The sequence below is a fragment of the Silurus meridionalis genome, chromosome 5 (assembly GCF_014805685.1).
Source record: "Silurus meridionalis isolate SWU-2019-XX chromosome 5, ASM1480568v1, whole genome shotgun sequence".
Lineage (NCBI taxonomy): Eukaryota > Metazoa > Chordata > Actinopteri > Siluriformes > Siluridae > Silurus > Silurus meridionalis.
In genome coordinates this window covers 17,515,913-17,531,195 of record NC_060888.1, presented here as the reverse complement: position 1 = coordinate 17,531,195, position 15,283 = coordinate 17,515,913, and the positions used below count along the sequence as shown (strand labels likewise).

At 37.2% G+C, this 15,283-nt stretch overlaps 1 protein-coding gene across 2 annotated transcripts in view; it reads left to right on the top strand.

Annotated features, from left to right (window-relative positions):
* LOC124386460 (gamma-aminobutyric acid receptor subunit alpha-2) overlaps positions 1–15,283 on the top strand; it is a 47,941-nt gene that overhangs the window by 12,562 nt on the left and 20,096 nt on the right. For both annotated transcript variants that reach the window (XM_046850312.1, XM_046850313.1), the window contains 4 exons: positions 5,950–6,017; positions 11,033–11,253; positions 12,896–12,978; positions 13,090–13,233. In XM_046850312.1, the coding sequence (XP_046706268.1) occupies positions 5,950–6,017; positions 11,033–11,253; positions 12,896–12,978; positions 13,090–13,233 (516 nt within the window). The remainder of the gene's footprint in view (positions 1–5,949; positions 6,018–11,032; positions 11,254–12,895; positions 12,979–13,089; positions 13,234–15,283) is intronic.

Below are 15,283 nucleotides of genomic sequence, written 5' to 3'. Positions count from 1 at the left end.
AAGTATTTTACAGTATTTTGAAACTACAAAAATACAAAACACTAAAGTATTTTGATACAATACAGGGAGTGCAGAATTATTAGGCAAATGAGTATTTTGACCACATCATCCTCGTTATGCATGTTGTCTTACTCCAAGCTGTATAGGCTGGAAAGCCTACTACCAATTAAGCATATTAGGTGATGTGCATCTCTGTAATGAGAAGGGGTGTGGTCTAATGACATCAACACCCTATATCAGGTGTGCATAATTATTAGGCAACTTCCTTTCCTTTGGCAAAATGGGTCAAAAGAAGGACTTGACAAGCTCAGAAAAGTCAAAAATAGTGAGATATATTGCAGAGGGATGCAGCAGTCTTAAAATAGCCAAGCTTCTGAAGCGTGATCATCGAACAATCAAGCGTTTCATTCAAAATAGTCGACAGGGTCGCAAGAAGCGTGTGGAAAACCAAGGCGCAAAATAACTGCCCGTGAACTGAGAAAAGTCAAGCGTGCAGCTGCCAAGATGCCACTTGCCACCAGTTTGGCCATATTTCAGAGCTGCAACATCACTGAGTGCCCAAAAGCACAAGGTGTGCAATACTCAGAGACATGGCCAAGGTAAGAAAGGCAGAAAGTCGACCACCACTGAACAAGACACACAAGCTGAAACGTCAAGACTGGGCCAAGAAATATCTCAAGACTGATTTTTCTAAGGTTTTATGGACTGATGAAATGAGAGTGAGTCTTGATGGGCCAGATGGATGGGCCCGTGGCTGGATTGGTAAAGGGCAGAGAGCTCCAGTCCGACTCAGACGCCAGCAAGGTGGAGGTGGAGTACTGGTTTGGGCTGGTATCATCAAAGATGAGCTTGTGGGGCCTTTTCGGGTTGAGGATGGAGTCAAGCTGAACTCCCAGTCCTACTGCCAGTTTCTGGAAGACACCTTCTTCAAGCAGTGGTACAGGAAGAAGTCTGCATCCTTCAAGAAAAACATGATTTTCATGCAGGACAATGCTCCATCACACACGTCCAAGTACTCCACAGCGTGGCTGGCAAGAAAGGGTATAAAAGAAGAAAATCTAATGATATGGCCTCCTTGTTCACCTGATCTGAACCCCATTGAGAACCTGTGGTCCATCATCAAATGTGCGATTTACAAGGAGGAAAACAGTACACCTCTCTGAACAGTGTCTGGGAGGCTGTGGTTGCTGCTGCACGCAATGTTGATGGTGAACAGATCAAAACACTGACAGAATCCATGGATGGCAGGCTTTTGAGTGTCCTTGCAAAGAAAGGTGGCTATATTGGTCACTGATTTGTTTTTGTTTGGTTTTTGAATGTCAGAAATGTATATTTGTGAATGTTGAGATGTTATATTGGTTTCACTGGTAAAAATAAATAATTGAAATGGTATGAATTTGTTTTTTGTTAAGTTGCCTAATAATTATGCACAGTAATAGTCACCTGCACACACAGATATCCCCCTAAAATAGCTAAAACTAAAAACTACTTCCAAAAATATTCAGCTTTGATATTAATGAGTTTTTTGTGTTCATTGAGAACATGGTTGTTGTTCAAATTAAATCCTCAAATAAAATTAATCCTCAAAAATACAACTTGCCTAATAATTCTGCACTCCCTGTATATGAAGCCATTTCCATCAACCCTATGAAATACAAATTACAAAATACTATTTTTTAATTGAAATAGGTATTTGAAATACATGTATCATAAATTACATTGTAACAGAATGACGAACGTGCGACACGTCAACCAATAAGCTTTGCGTGGAAATGTTGCTCAATTTCCACGCAAAGCTTATTGGTTGACATGTCGCACGTTCGGCATTCCGTTACAATGTAATTTTAGTGTCTCCAATAATTTTTTATAATTTTTAGTGTCTCCAGTAATTTGAATTTCAAATATGCAATGACTTTGACTCAATCAGCCAAACATCTCTGGGAGAAATACTTTTACAGTCTTAGCTGGCATGAAATCGATGTGAACACTGATGAGAAAACAGAATCCTAAAATGTAAAAATAATTGTTAATCATTGCTTTGTTTCCATAAATATTAAGCCTTACATTTTTACAACCTATTGTGCTACAAGATCTAATATACTTTTCTCACCTTTATCCCAGCCACTCAAAACTGCGCCATTCTCAATAAATCAAAACCGCCTGCTATTGTTATCATAAGACTGTACCTGATTAACTTTAGCGCATTTAATGATCAGCCAGAGGCCATTTCTTACTATCTGAAGGAACATTTTTATTGTCATAGGACTGAGGATTTAATGCCCTAATAAAAGACACATCCAGGTGCAGCATAAACAGATCTCTGATTATTATTTTGCCCTTAACAGATCATTGATTGAGCTGAAGGTGAAATTACAGCTTTCATCTTCACTCCAGTGATTTTGGTTTGAAAAAGAGTCGTTTGACAAACCTCTTGTTGTTGGAGTAAGGTTTACATAGTTGAAAAACCTGCTGAGTGTGCAATTGCAGACAGAAATGTTCCCCAGCATATGTACACATTTATATACAGTAGTGCATTTGGCATCACAGCATGAGAGATGTGCAAGACTTAAAATACAGCTAGGACTGAAAAGCTGCATACTGCTATGTTTCGTCTTGATTATGTCGAATGAAAAAGCAGGTAGTGTTATGTAGTTTCATTGTGTTTCTAAACAAGGAGGGGGGATGCCTTAAAAGCTGCGAGAGCGAGATAGGAGAAAAAAAAAGGAAGTTGGAGAAAAATAAATTGTGCAGCTCAAGTGTCAACCTGTCAGATTCAAACTGCTGTCATCTGGAGTAAGCTGCTGAATATGTGAATACATCTCATCAATAAGAGAGCGATTTCAGACTAGAGGATTTCCCAGGAGGCATGCCTCCATATGAACACATCCCATCTGGACAGATTCTCATTCTAGAGAATGCGTCCTGAACTGTGGCCTTTTTCAAGCATGACCCAGCCACTTCACATTCAGCCACACACGCCACCCCAAAGAATAACCCAGACCTCTGACCTGTAGCAGGTGGAGGATATGGCTGAAGCTTATTTAGACAGATAATGGAGTTTGATTTTTTCTGTTTACAAGCATTAAAATTTAATCGCTTTGGAAATGAAATCCTTGCAAAAGACACCCGTTTTTATTGGATTGTGTTTAAAAATCTAAAAGAGAACGATTGTTTTGTGATGTTCTATCCTGAGCTAAGTGAGTGCTGCTGCAAGATGGGATTGGACATATATTTAGCTTTTAAAATCTTTGTGGTGACTTCTGACAAATAACTGCATACAGCTGGTACATTTATACCCTAATTAGTCTGAAAGCTTTCAGGTTGGCTGGAAGGTAGTTCTGGTTAGTTTAATTACTGTTCTAAATGAATGCTCTACCTTATAAATTATTGTAACCATAGTAACAAGCAATCATAGTTGATACAGAGAAAGAAAGTGATTTTCATTTGACCTTTTTTTAGCTTAGGATTATTTTTGCATGCCATTTAAATGATATGGTGAATATAAATATTTATTAAAACTAATTTTAAAAAATCTAATTGCAACACACTATTTTTTCGCTGTGTATGATTTAAAATGGATATAATTCTATTTCCATAAATAAAAGAACTAAAGAAGATTCACCTTTATTCTTTTTTATCCACTCAGGCAGTTTTGCACTGCAAATATCAATGCAAGTGTTAACTTGACAGGGCTGGTTAATAACGATGGTATATGCAGGTTAATCCATGGCTAGTTGTGCAATTAGGTACACGATTTTAAAGCACTCTGCGGAGTAATCACATTGTTCAAGTTATGCATTAAAACGCACACCTAGCCATGAATTATCGTGTGTGTGTGTGTGTGTGTATGTATATATATATATATATATATATATGCACACATTCGAAGAGCACTTTATTATGAATGCGCTACTAATAGAAACCTACTGTTTCTCTCAAACAACATAAATTCTTTAAGTCATGGATTCCACAAGATGTTGGAAACATTTCGTTCCTATTCTGGTCCTTGTTGACATGCTATCATCTCCCGTTATACCACATGCCAAATGTTTGAATCATGTAATCAAAGATTGGAATTAACAGGCTCAATGTGTGCAAAGAAAACATTCCTAACATTAATAATCCACCTCTATCATCCTAGACTTTTGACACAAGGCGGTCTAAACACTTGGAACCACGCTATTGGTATCAGATTCTGACCGTGCCATCCGTGTGCCTCACAGAAGTCGAAATGTATCCGTTTTTTTTATTTTATAACAATCAATCTAAGCTAAGAAGGGGTAATGTTATAAAAAAGAGAATGAATTATATACATTTAATCTATTTAGGTTATAAAAAATATTAGATAATATGTCCACATTTAAGATATACTGTGTATACTTTGGCAAGGGGTTTTTTTTGTTTGTTTTTTGTTTTTTTGCATTGCTGAAAAGCCTTGAAAAGCCTTTCACTCTTTACAAACACAGTGAGCAGAATAACATTGCACAATACAGAATGCACAATACATTGAACCTTGACCTCTTTTCACAGCTGTCCAGTTTAGTGAAGTCTGTGCACAATGATTCAGATTCTTGTTCTTTGCTGACACATGTTGAACCCAATGTGATTTTCTGCTGTTGATTGTGCTTCTGACAATTGATTGACTGGATTTTTTAATGATTAGGTGGTTATGAAGATGTCAATTTTTTTGTTGCTGGTGGTTTTTTTGTTTTGTTTTATATTCCTTTTTACTTGTTGAATGTCTGCATGTGTGACCCACTGCAATTATGCTCATCCGGTTTTCCATTGAACAAAAAAAACATATATTTCAAAACCATTAAAAGCAAAAGGATTTCTACATTTATGATTTGACCTTGGTGTCTCAGCCAGTGTTCTACTATGGAATTGTGTATTTTGAAGCCCTTTCATGCAAAAAACAATATGAGAGTTGAGGCATGGGGGGAGGGGGCATCAAGGCACTGCTTGTTTTTTGAAACAGCATTCATTCCTTTCTCTGAGATGATTAACCAACCTACATTACATATCTATTCATAAACCAGAACAATATCCTGGGGCTTTGAAAGCATGCTTTGGTATTAAACAGTAAATTATTGCCAACCTCTTCAGGGCACATACTTTTAATTTAAGCATGTGTGTATCAAACATAATACGGCTAGATTCATTCTTTTTTTCAAACCTTTTGTGCAAATCTGAAATTACAGAAAATGCTCTTTGTTTTTTTGGTTGAAAAAATTATACTTTTGAAAGAGTCCTTCTGCTTAGAAGTCAAGATTTTGTTAGCATTCTTTGATCAACTACATCATTAGATATTGATCATCTTTAGTTGGTACAATCTCATGCACGCAAATACTCAATTAAATCAATTCTATTATCTACTGTTTACACAGAGAATGGAACTGAATTTTTCATGTACGGTCTTTGACCGAGGACTCTGAGCCTGATCAAGATCCCAGTGTTTTTTTCTGATAGTGTGTTGTTTAGCGTTAATGAGCAACACTTAACGATCCACATCTAAGTCTGAACCGCCGCCACAGAGAGAACAAAAACCCAAAGAAGGAGCTTTCTGAGTCAGCCAGGCATAAACAGGAGCAAGGGTGAGCAGAATGACACAGAAAGCCAGACATAAAGAAGAAAGCGAAATATCTACTTAATGACAATCACCAAAATAGTAGCGAGACAGATAAAAGAGTCCTTCAGTGGCAGAGACACAAAGCGGAGCTAGGAAAGACGGTACTGAGGTGTACTTACAAGCACTCCAAGATGTGTTTTCATTCCTCATAGGAATATAGGCAATGTGCAGATGAAATATGAACTCAAGGTAGCAAATAAGCTGATACATTTTCCCTATTCTTTTAGTCAACACACAGAGGTGTTTTACACTTCCTACAAAACAGTTTTACATAAATATTACATTATCAAGAGATAATTTCCCTATTTTCTTTTTTTCAGACCGGGTCACCACAGTAAAGACTGATATCTACGTCACCAGTTTTGGTCCTGTTTCAGACACTGATATGGTGAGTTCACTGCTCTTAATCTTCTCAATACAAATGTGTCTTAAAGATGTGATAATTTAGAACTGATATTTATACATTTAGGTGTTATGTTCATAATGTTTATGGTATCCTAACCTCATGGCAATTTTATTTGGTTTAATGGTGCTATTATATGAATTTGACTCGATCTGGAGGTAAAAATAAAACAAAGGCAAAATAAACACCCGAACTGAAAAAAGAAAGAGAATTCTCATACATATTAGCACATGGCTGCAAAGACAAGCCATGTGCTAAGGTGAAGAAGCACAGCAGTGTGCAGTGGTGCTTAGTCAGAAACAGATAATTATTTGATTAAGTTCTGGTCATCAATAACGTGTTCTTCTCTATGTTTTGATCGCAATCATGTATTTCTTAATGGGAATCAATTCTGATTCTGATGTCTGATAAAGCAAAGAACAAACATGAAATTGTGACAGCACGAATATTTTAGACATAAATATTATAAACAATGTTTTTTTTTCTCACCTCTGCTATGATTTGTTTAAAACAATAGTGCACACACGTTTTCAGCATGCGAGCTACTTAAAAAATTACCAAGTCAAAATGATCTTCCTACTATTAAAATGAATAAATAAATATACATTTTCTTATGTCATGCAATCTACCCACACTACCTTTTTGCGATCGACCGGTAGATCGCGATCGATGTATTGGCCACCCTTGGTTTAAAACATATATAAAGAGCCATGTCTTGTGTGTAGAGGCCAGTATTGAATTGACAATGGCCCATGGTGGCCCTGCGGGTATCAGATGCCGCCATATCAGGGGTGAAATGAAAAGCGATGCCCCCTTACTGCACCCGTGCCACACTGAATTAGATTCTCCTCCTTTGATAAGCCAGAGGAAGCAGCTCGATGACTCATGGATCCGCCAGCGCAGCTGTCTCCATTATCAATTCAAATAGTGACGCAGCCAAAGGAAGCAGCTTTTTAATGCAGGTTTTAATCAGAGCCGTCTAAGCATCGAGCCAGACACAGCATGGAGTGAAAAAAAAGGAGGGTGAGCTATTCATAAATAGCACAGGAGGCGAATGTTAATATTTATAAATACAGTAAATATGCGTATAATACATATTAGGATTGTAAAACAATGATACTATCTGTATTTGTTGGCTGCCCCAAATATCTGTATTCAGGTTTAAACCTTGAAGTAAATGTGGCCCAAACTCGAAAGGTCACTACCATGGCTTCGGTGTAAAAATGCCATCACTGTCAACACGGGGTAGGAATACTAAGACACGCATACATGCGCAGATTTGTTTTCCGCATCTCCCTGTGATATTTTCGAACAAATTTAGTTGGTTCTACTGTATTTCACAACATGTGTGGTCTTTTTTTGCCTTCTGACATCTGACAGCTCTTTTACAGCAGCATTAAAGTTCAAGAAGTCCTCCTTTTTTGCAGTCCTGTTTCATCAGTTATGTTTTGCAAAAAAAAATGGAATCTGTTCAGAACACACTGTCCGTTCATGCAGTACCTGTTCATGTTCATTTACATTCCAATTCATTATACCTCGATAGTTTCACTATTCATGATTTTTGTGCAGTGGAATTTAATGATTGTGTGCAATGCAACAAGATAGATTCAGACACTCCTGTATCATGCTTTGTGCTTGAGCCTTTGCTCTTGGCTCTTTTTAACGCATCAGCGCTGTCCTGTCAGTGTAAGATTAAACACTTCTCCTGCTGCTTCAAAGCACAGAGAATCACAAACCAGCAGGACACGTCTCACCTCCCATCCACCATACTTCTTCTGGTTCAACTCTCTCTGTCCAAATCCTCCATAATCCATTTTCTGTCTTCTGCCACAGGTCTCCCTATGTCTCTTCTCTTTCTGGCTCTTGCCATTCTCTGAGCCACATGCTGGATTAGATTAGCTCCAGAGAGGGACCTGTACACTGTCGTCTCCTTTTTACTCTTTCTGTCATGGAATAGGGATGTAAAGCATTAAAGAAAGGGTCTTTTTTTGCCGTCCTCGTTACTGATTTACAAGCTGCCCTCTTTCTATAGAAAAGACACACAGGCTCAACGGGCACGTCCAGGCTTTACTTTGATATATTTTTCATTTTCAAAGACAAATTGTTCTATTTCTTTGCCTCCACACGCTCCCTGGAGTTCATCCTTTCGCTCATTTCTTTCTCACCTTCCCCTCTCTTTCTCTCCCTATTTCAAGAGGTTTGACAGTTGTTTTTTTTTTTTTTGCACCTTTTGAAATGGATCCACGCACGTTCTTCTGACAGTGAAGCCTTTCATGGATACCACAATCCCAGTGTTCTTCTATAAATTCATGAAAAAGATTCTGTATTTAATTGCATTGTAACCTGATGTTACCTAATGTTCAGGTTCTTTCAAAATATTTTATCTGCAGAAGTGGGCTTTCAACATTAGTCAACCTTTGATCATTGATCCGTCTGTTGCAGTAGCCTCTAATGCATTATGTATGTATGCAAGAAATGATTAGGGCTGCTGATCTGTACATAGTCTTAAACATCTAAAGATTGCACTACCTTTTTCCTGCACCTTATTTTAATGATGATGGCCTTATCATGTTTTCTGTGTTTTATCTCTTCTTGTCAAGTGATATTGATTGTAGAGGTAAGATCTTGGTGCTATATCTAAAGGAATTGAGGCAATCTGTAAAAACCTTTTTTTCTCGATTCTGTTTCACTGCTCGAATTCTGCTTCCCCTTCCTGCTTCTGACTTTACATCTACTGAAGTTTTATTTTCAGAGCTAATGCTATAACAAACTATGAGGTTTGCAGATAAACAGAAAACTGGTATATATGTCTAAGAGTCTAAATCCATCAACACTGTCACATTTGTACTTTTATCTTTCTGTCATTTTTATCATGTTGAATGTTTTATTCAATCAAAAATTGCACCTTAAGACACACATTTAAACACCACCATATCATATAATAATTATATATTGAATAAATATTTTGTGTGTTATTATAGCCCTACATTCAATTTTATGAAATTTGCAATGAAGGCCCTATGTCTAAATATATAGGATCAGGAAACTCCTGAGTATCTGGTTACACTTAGCATTTATGGTCAAGTTTGTTATTATCGTTTGCTGCTGTCATCTCTTTTCCTGAGTGACCACAGCGAGCTAAATGTTCAGCAGATTGCCCAGTGTCTATTAAATTTGAGTTAAAGTTTGAATGTGATACAGAATGGGCTTCCCTCAGGCTCAGAGGAGAGGCAAAGCCTAGTCAGTGATGGATGAAAGGGGAGGCTGTAGGTCACTTTGGCATTATAAAGCAGCTCTTCACCTGCCTCAGTTTTCTGTGGGAATACACTGGGGAATGGGAGAGAGAAAAGGAAATGGAGAGGGTAAAATAAGGTGGACTAAAGAGGTATTAGTAGCAGCAAGCTGCGAATACGACAGATACGAGTGGGAAAAAAAGAAAGTGATGGCTTGAGAAAGAGCACCAATTGTTTAGTGGCTGTGCTGTTTTTCTGCCCACAAAGGTTGTTGATTGTACTGCCAGGGTCAAATAGAGACATCACTGCTTTTGCTAAAGCTCCAGACAAACCTCAATTACACTACACCTGCCTTATCCTCCCCCTGATATGGCAAAGAACTTTCACACTAGCAGCTTGTTGGTTTACTATTAATATAATATTACGATTAATATAAGCACAAAAGCATCTGCTTTGCCTCTGCCTGTGCTCCTTTTCTTCCTGTTGTGAGCATCAATATGCTGTTGCATTTACTTCATTTGGGTCAAAGATCTAAAGCATTTCCCAAGCAGCAAAAATGTAAAATCTAGTCTGAATTCATTTCTGGGCTTTATACTAGATATTGTCATGATGCTTGTACAGTTTTATTATACAGTATTTATTCAATTCAGTGTAAACCTAGTGCACAGAAATTCAGCTAATTGAATTGAATTTTATAATAGCAATATAATTATAAACGAAAATTGCAAAAAATAATGTATTATTTTGTTCATAGGTTTTAATTTGTACAGCTTTAAGTTTAGTTTTGTACTATGTTGTTGAGTCAACAATATTGTAACTGTTTATTTTTTATATTTAATTTTGCAGTAAGAACTGTATACTGCTATATAGTTACTATATATAGTACTATATAGGTTTTAGTACAACAGCAATATTATCATTGTTGATGTTAATAATAATAATAATAATAATAATAATAATAATAATAATAATAATAATACTTTACCTTGATAACCTCCTAGTCAATTCATTTTCCCTACTATATCTAGATTTCATCTTGTTCTACATTCTTTGCCACCTTTGCTTTTCAAGGGAAAGTAATCCTTGGAAAAAATTTAATTAATGTCCTTATTGGCCGTTTTTGGTATTTGTAAAAAAAAAAATAATAATAAAAATGTTGTCCTCCAAAGACTGATGAAAAGACTTAGATGCCCATAATCTAATAAGGCATTACACTGAGGGACAATAAGGAAGCTGAACATTGGAATTTTTACAGTAAGAGGATATGCATCCATTATAATTACTTCTCCTTCTTCTTTTTGATCACTTTATATCCAATAGAAGGTGCATTTTTACCACTTGATGACCTTTGAAGGGCTCAGAGTTCATTCAAAATTTAAAGGGCTTCATTTTATAAAACATGAGAGAGACAGAGAAAGGTTTTTAGCTGTTAAGATAAGGATGAATTGTTGTACTAGATCTTTGTTGCACTAGCCAATATTAGTCTGCTAGCTCACATAGAATCATAAGTTGTGTTGTACCTCCTTATTCCAAACTGCAGTAAAAAAAAAAAAGAAATGCTGTAGTTTCAGATAAAAAAAAGCTTCTGTCATTGTCACATAACGATTTTTAATTATTTCCAATCTTGAAGAAGTAAAAGCCTTTATTTCAATATAACAAAAAACCTTTTCGGTTGTCAATCAGTGTCATCACAATACAGTGGCATTTAGCAAAAGATTGAGCACAGAAAGGAACATTATATTTCTCTGTTTTCTTATCTTTTTAAAGGAATACACAATAGATGTGTTCTTCAGGCAGAGCTGGAAAGATGAGAGGTTGAAGTTCGAAGGACCAATGAACATCCTGCGTCTCAACAACCTGATGGCCAGCAAAATCTGGACTCCAGACACTTTTTTTCATAACGGGAAGAAATCAGTGGCACACAACATGACTATGCCTAATAAGCTTTTGCGTATCCAGGATGACGGCACTCTGCTTTACACTATGAGGTGATTAATTTAGTTATGAACAGCTCATACCACTGTTCGACTATCGATATTTAAAGTTAATGCTATGAAATGTCTACAAGGCAAGTCTACTTACACTGTAGCAGCTGCAAAGTTGTTCGCTCACCAGTCACTCTTTTATTTTATTAAGTTAATAAGATGAGAAAAATGATTGTCATGGTACAGAGGATACTGTACCTGAAACCTGTTACTGTATCAGATAACTTATTGATCGGTACAAAGTGCCGACATATGAAACTCCATCCATGCATGTTAGGCAAATGTCTACAAAAAAAAAAATGATTTCAGAGGTTGGACATTATCGTTTGTTAAAAAAAAAAAAACTGTTTTCTATAAGCCACAGATTACAGCATCTGCCATACAAGTCTGTTTAATTGAGTTGTTACCGGAGAAAAGATAATAGTAGAATGTTAACTTTATTTAGAATTCAGAATGAGCATATTACAACAATAACAATTTATGCAAATGCTGTCAATCTGTGCTGTTTTATGAAATAATCTTAAATATATAAATATATCTTCCTGTGTGTGTGTGTGTGTGTGTGTGTGTGTGTGTGTATATATCTCATGATTGCCTGCTGTATCTTTAGGCCATGCTGATTCTTACATACTTTTCCGCAGATGCATCTTACTCTCATTATTTCATTTCCATTAGCGTGGGTCAATACCATTGAGGCCGTCCTATTGGGGATCTTATCCTCCTCCACTATCGGGCTTCCCTGGGGGTATATTTCAGAAGGTTTCTCTGTAGCAATATTGCTGTCTCCCTTGCGGAATATTCAGGTTGGGTTGCCAGCCCTTCCTGTCCCATGCCGTCTTTCCAGCTGCACTCTGTCTTTCCAGTTGTCACAAAGCTATCCTTGGTTGCCACCCAGTCTATTCCTGGGAGTCACTGGCTACACCAGATAGAAATATTACAAAATACATCATGCAGATGCACTGGGACACATCATCAGTGATGTACCCTGGGGTCATTGGGTGTTTCGGGTCTTTCAACATCAGACACCCCTTATCCAGACACCCTCATCCAGGCGACCCAGCCCAGGTGTTCCAGTAGCAATTGCCCAAAGCATTCATATAGTTTTGTTATTTTTTCAAATAAAAATTGTGAGAAATGTGAGCTGCATTAATTGCGGGTTAATAAAATGTGTGCCGTTAAAATGTATTTGTGTTACACATACACCCAGGACAAGACAAAATGTGTTTATATATTTTTATATACAATGTGTGTATATATATATATATATATATATATATATATATATATATATATATATATATATATATATATATATATATATATATATATAAACACATATTGTCTTTATGCTTCTTTGTACAAACACTGTATCTCTTTCTAAGGGCAGTTACATTACAGCTGTTTTTGTTAATATAATGTGTTTGACCTTTTCAAAGGGAATGTTATTCACATCATGGTGTTAGCAGTTTGTATCTCTTCCACTAAGAGTCTTATAATGAAATAAGCACAACAAACAGTGCTTTTTCTGTCTCATGATCCAGAATACTGTCAGCGTTCTTTATCACATGCTGCTATGCTATTTTTTTTCTCTTTTTAATTTTAGTTTTATTATAAATTAAACGTAGTATTTCACTAACTGTCACAGATTGACTGTGCATGCAGAGTGTCCAATGCATCTTGAGGATTTTCCCATGGATTTCCACTCCTGTCCTCTTAAATTTGGCAGCTGTGAGTACAACTCTTATCTCTTATGTCTGGAAAACTTTATTTCAGATATGAACATATTAATATAGGGTCCAATTGCTGAGGTAATAAATGTGTGTGACTCGCATTTTATAGATGCATACACAACAACCGAGGTGACATATACCTGGACAAAGAATGCCTCAAACTCAGTGGTGGTGGAGGGTGAGAGCTCCAGATTAAACCAGTACGACCTACTGGGACAGACTGTTGGCAACGAGACGATTAAATCCAGCACTGGTGAGTGGTTCTGCATAAACATTTTGTTTCTTATATTATTGCAAGCACCATAAGTAAAGATTTGCTTCATGCCAGATGGCTGCAATGTTCTAGCAAATATCACATTACATTTTCTCTGTTGCCTTCTCTGGACACAACTGAGCAACACAGGCAGAAACACTTACATTTATTTTTCACCACCCACTTCACCTCCACACCCCCTTCTCCTTGCTCTCGATGTATTCATGCTGTGCCCTGCAGCGTCACTTTTCGCTCGTTGCCATTTAGCGGTTCAGTAAAGCGAACGAAAATGGCACAGGCCGTAGCAGAGGCAAAACCCTTGACAAGACATTCCACTTCTGCTGAGCACAGAAAACCCCTAGTACATCACCTCACTGGATTTAGAGACAAGCATGGCTGGCATACCAAAGGAGGAAAAAACAGCATTCTGTCTCTGGTTGTGATTCCTTTCTCTATCTGTCTGGCTGTGCATGTCATTGCCTCTCTAGTTTCTCTTTTCTCTACTTCACGTCGTCTGAGCCAGCGGCTATGTAGACATCAGGGAGGAAAACACCTACACCTGTCTATAGCTCTCTGCCTTACCCAAGAGTCTGTGAATTGTGAAAGGTATAAGAAACAGGCTTGCAACTGAAAGTAAAAGCAGCAATGCACTCCCTTTGTGAGTGCATCTAATATAGCAGTATTGTATATCTTAACCACGAAAGATTTACCCTAACAATCACACTGTTTTCCTAAGATTATGTGGTTTATTCATTTGCATTGCAGGGTAAATGTGAAAGGATCATGAATCAATGACCCTATAATTTAAATACACCACACAACACCATGAACAAATGCTTTAAGTGATTTCAAAACACGAGCGCTGTGTATGCTCGTGTCTTACGTGTGTATCTTACGTGTCGATCCTGCCGCTGAATGAACCTTACTTCGTAGTCACCGTGGAGCCTCCCGGCTCTCCCGAACACGCATTCAATTACAGATCACATGGTCCCCTCCAGGCTAGATAAGGTCATATAAAGGTTATCCTGCTCCTACATTCTGCCCCCTTTATAATCATCTGATTGTCCAGAACTACACTGCTTGAATTCTGTTAGTCAAGCTGTTTGGTTGTATAGGAGCAAAGCCACTTTGTGTCTTCATGGACAGAATTCCCAGCAGCACTGCTCCTCAAGGGGCACATTCTTGAAAGCCTATTCATTTAGCCAACTAAGGAAAAAAGACGTGCTGTGAACAGCAAGGATATGCACATATTATTACAGCACATGCACGTAAGACTAATCAAAAACAGAAACACTCACAAACACAATGCTGGCCTAAGGCTTTCTCTGTGGGTAGGATGGATAATCTCCTGATTGCATAGTGTTAGATTAATCATTTATTACGACAGGGTTAGCACACAGTCGTGTTGGGGGGAAATGTTTAGAATTATGTCTAGAAATATGTTTATATTTGTTTGAAATTACACCAAATATCATAGCTATTTTTATGATCCAAAAACATTTTTAAACATATGTAAATGTTCTTCCTTAAAAAGCATGATGCCCTGACAGACCTGACTGCTTTTCCTGCCTAAGTGATCCCAAATATCAGTTTTACTGAGGTAGATGGTTGAATTTGTACTTTGGGTTACATCACATTTTCACTCACACTCCTGTTCAGTGTTTTTGTGTAGTTGTGACAATACTGAAAGTCACACATTTACAGAAACCTGCAAAAAGTCATTGTGTTTTATGTTTGTTTTTTTTCTTCAATTTAATTAAAAGAAATCTATCAGTCCATGGGACTTGTTATCTCTGGCTGCCACTCTATGCTTTATGGTCCTTGGCTAATGAGAAGATCTTTTCTGCTTTGCTTTTCTAAAAAATCCTATTCTCAGCAACATTGAGCCCTAGACCACCATTGGAGATCACTTCTCATAGATGAAACTTTAGTGCCAGACTGCTTTGCCAGATGCTGAGCAATTATTTGACTGGATTTCTGATTCTCTGTTCAGACGATGACCTTTAAAATGCAATCAAGTTTTTGACTCTTTCGGTGCATTTTTATTTTG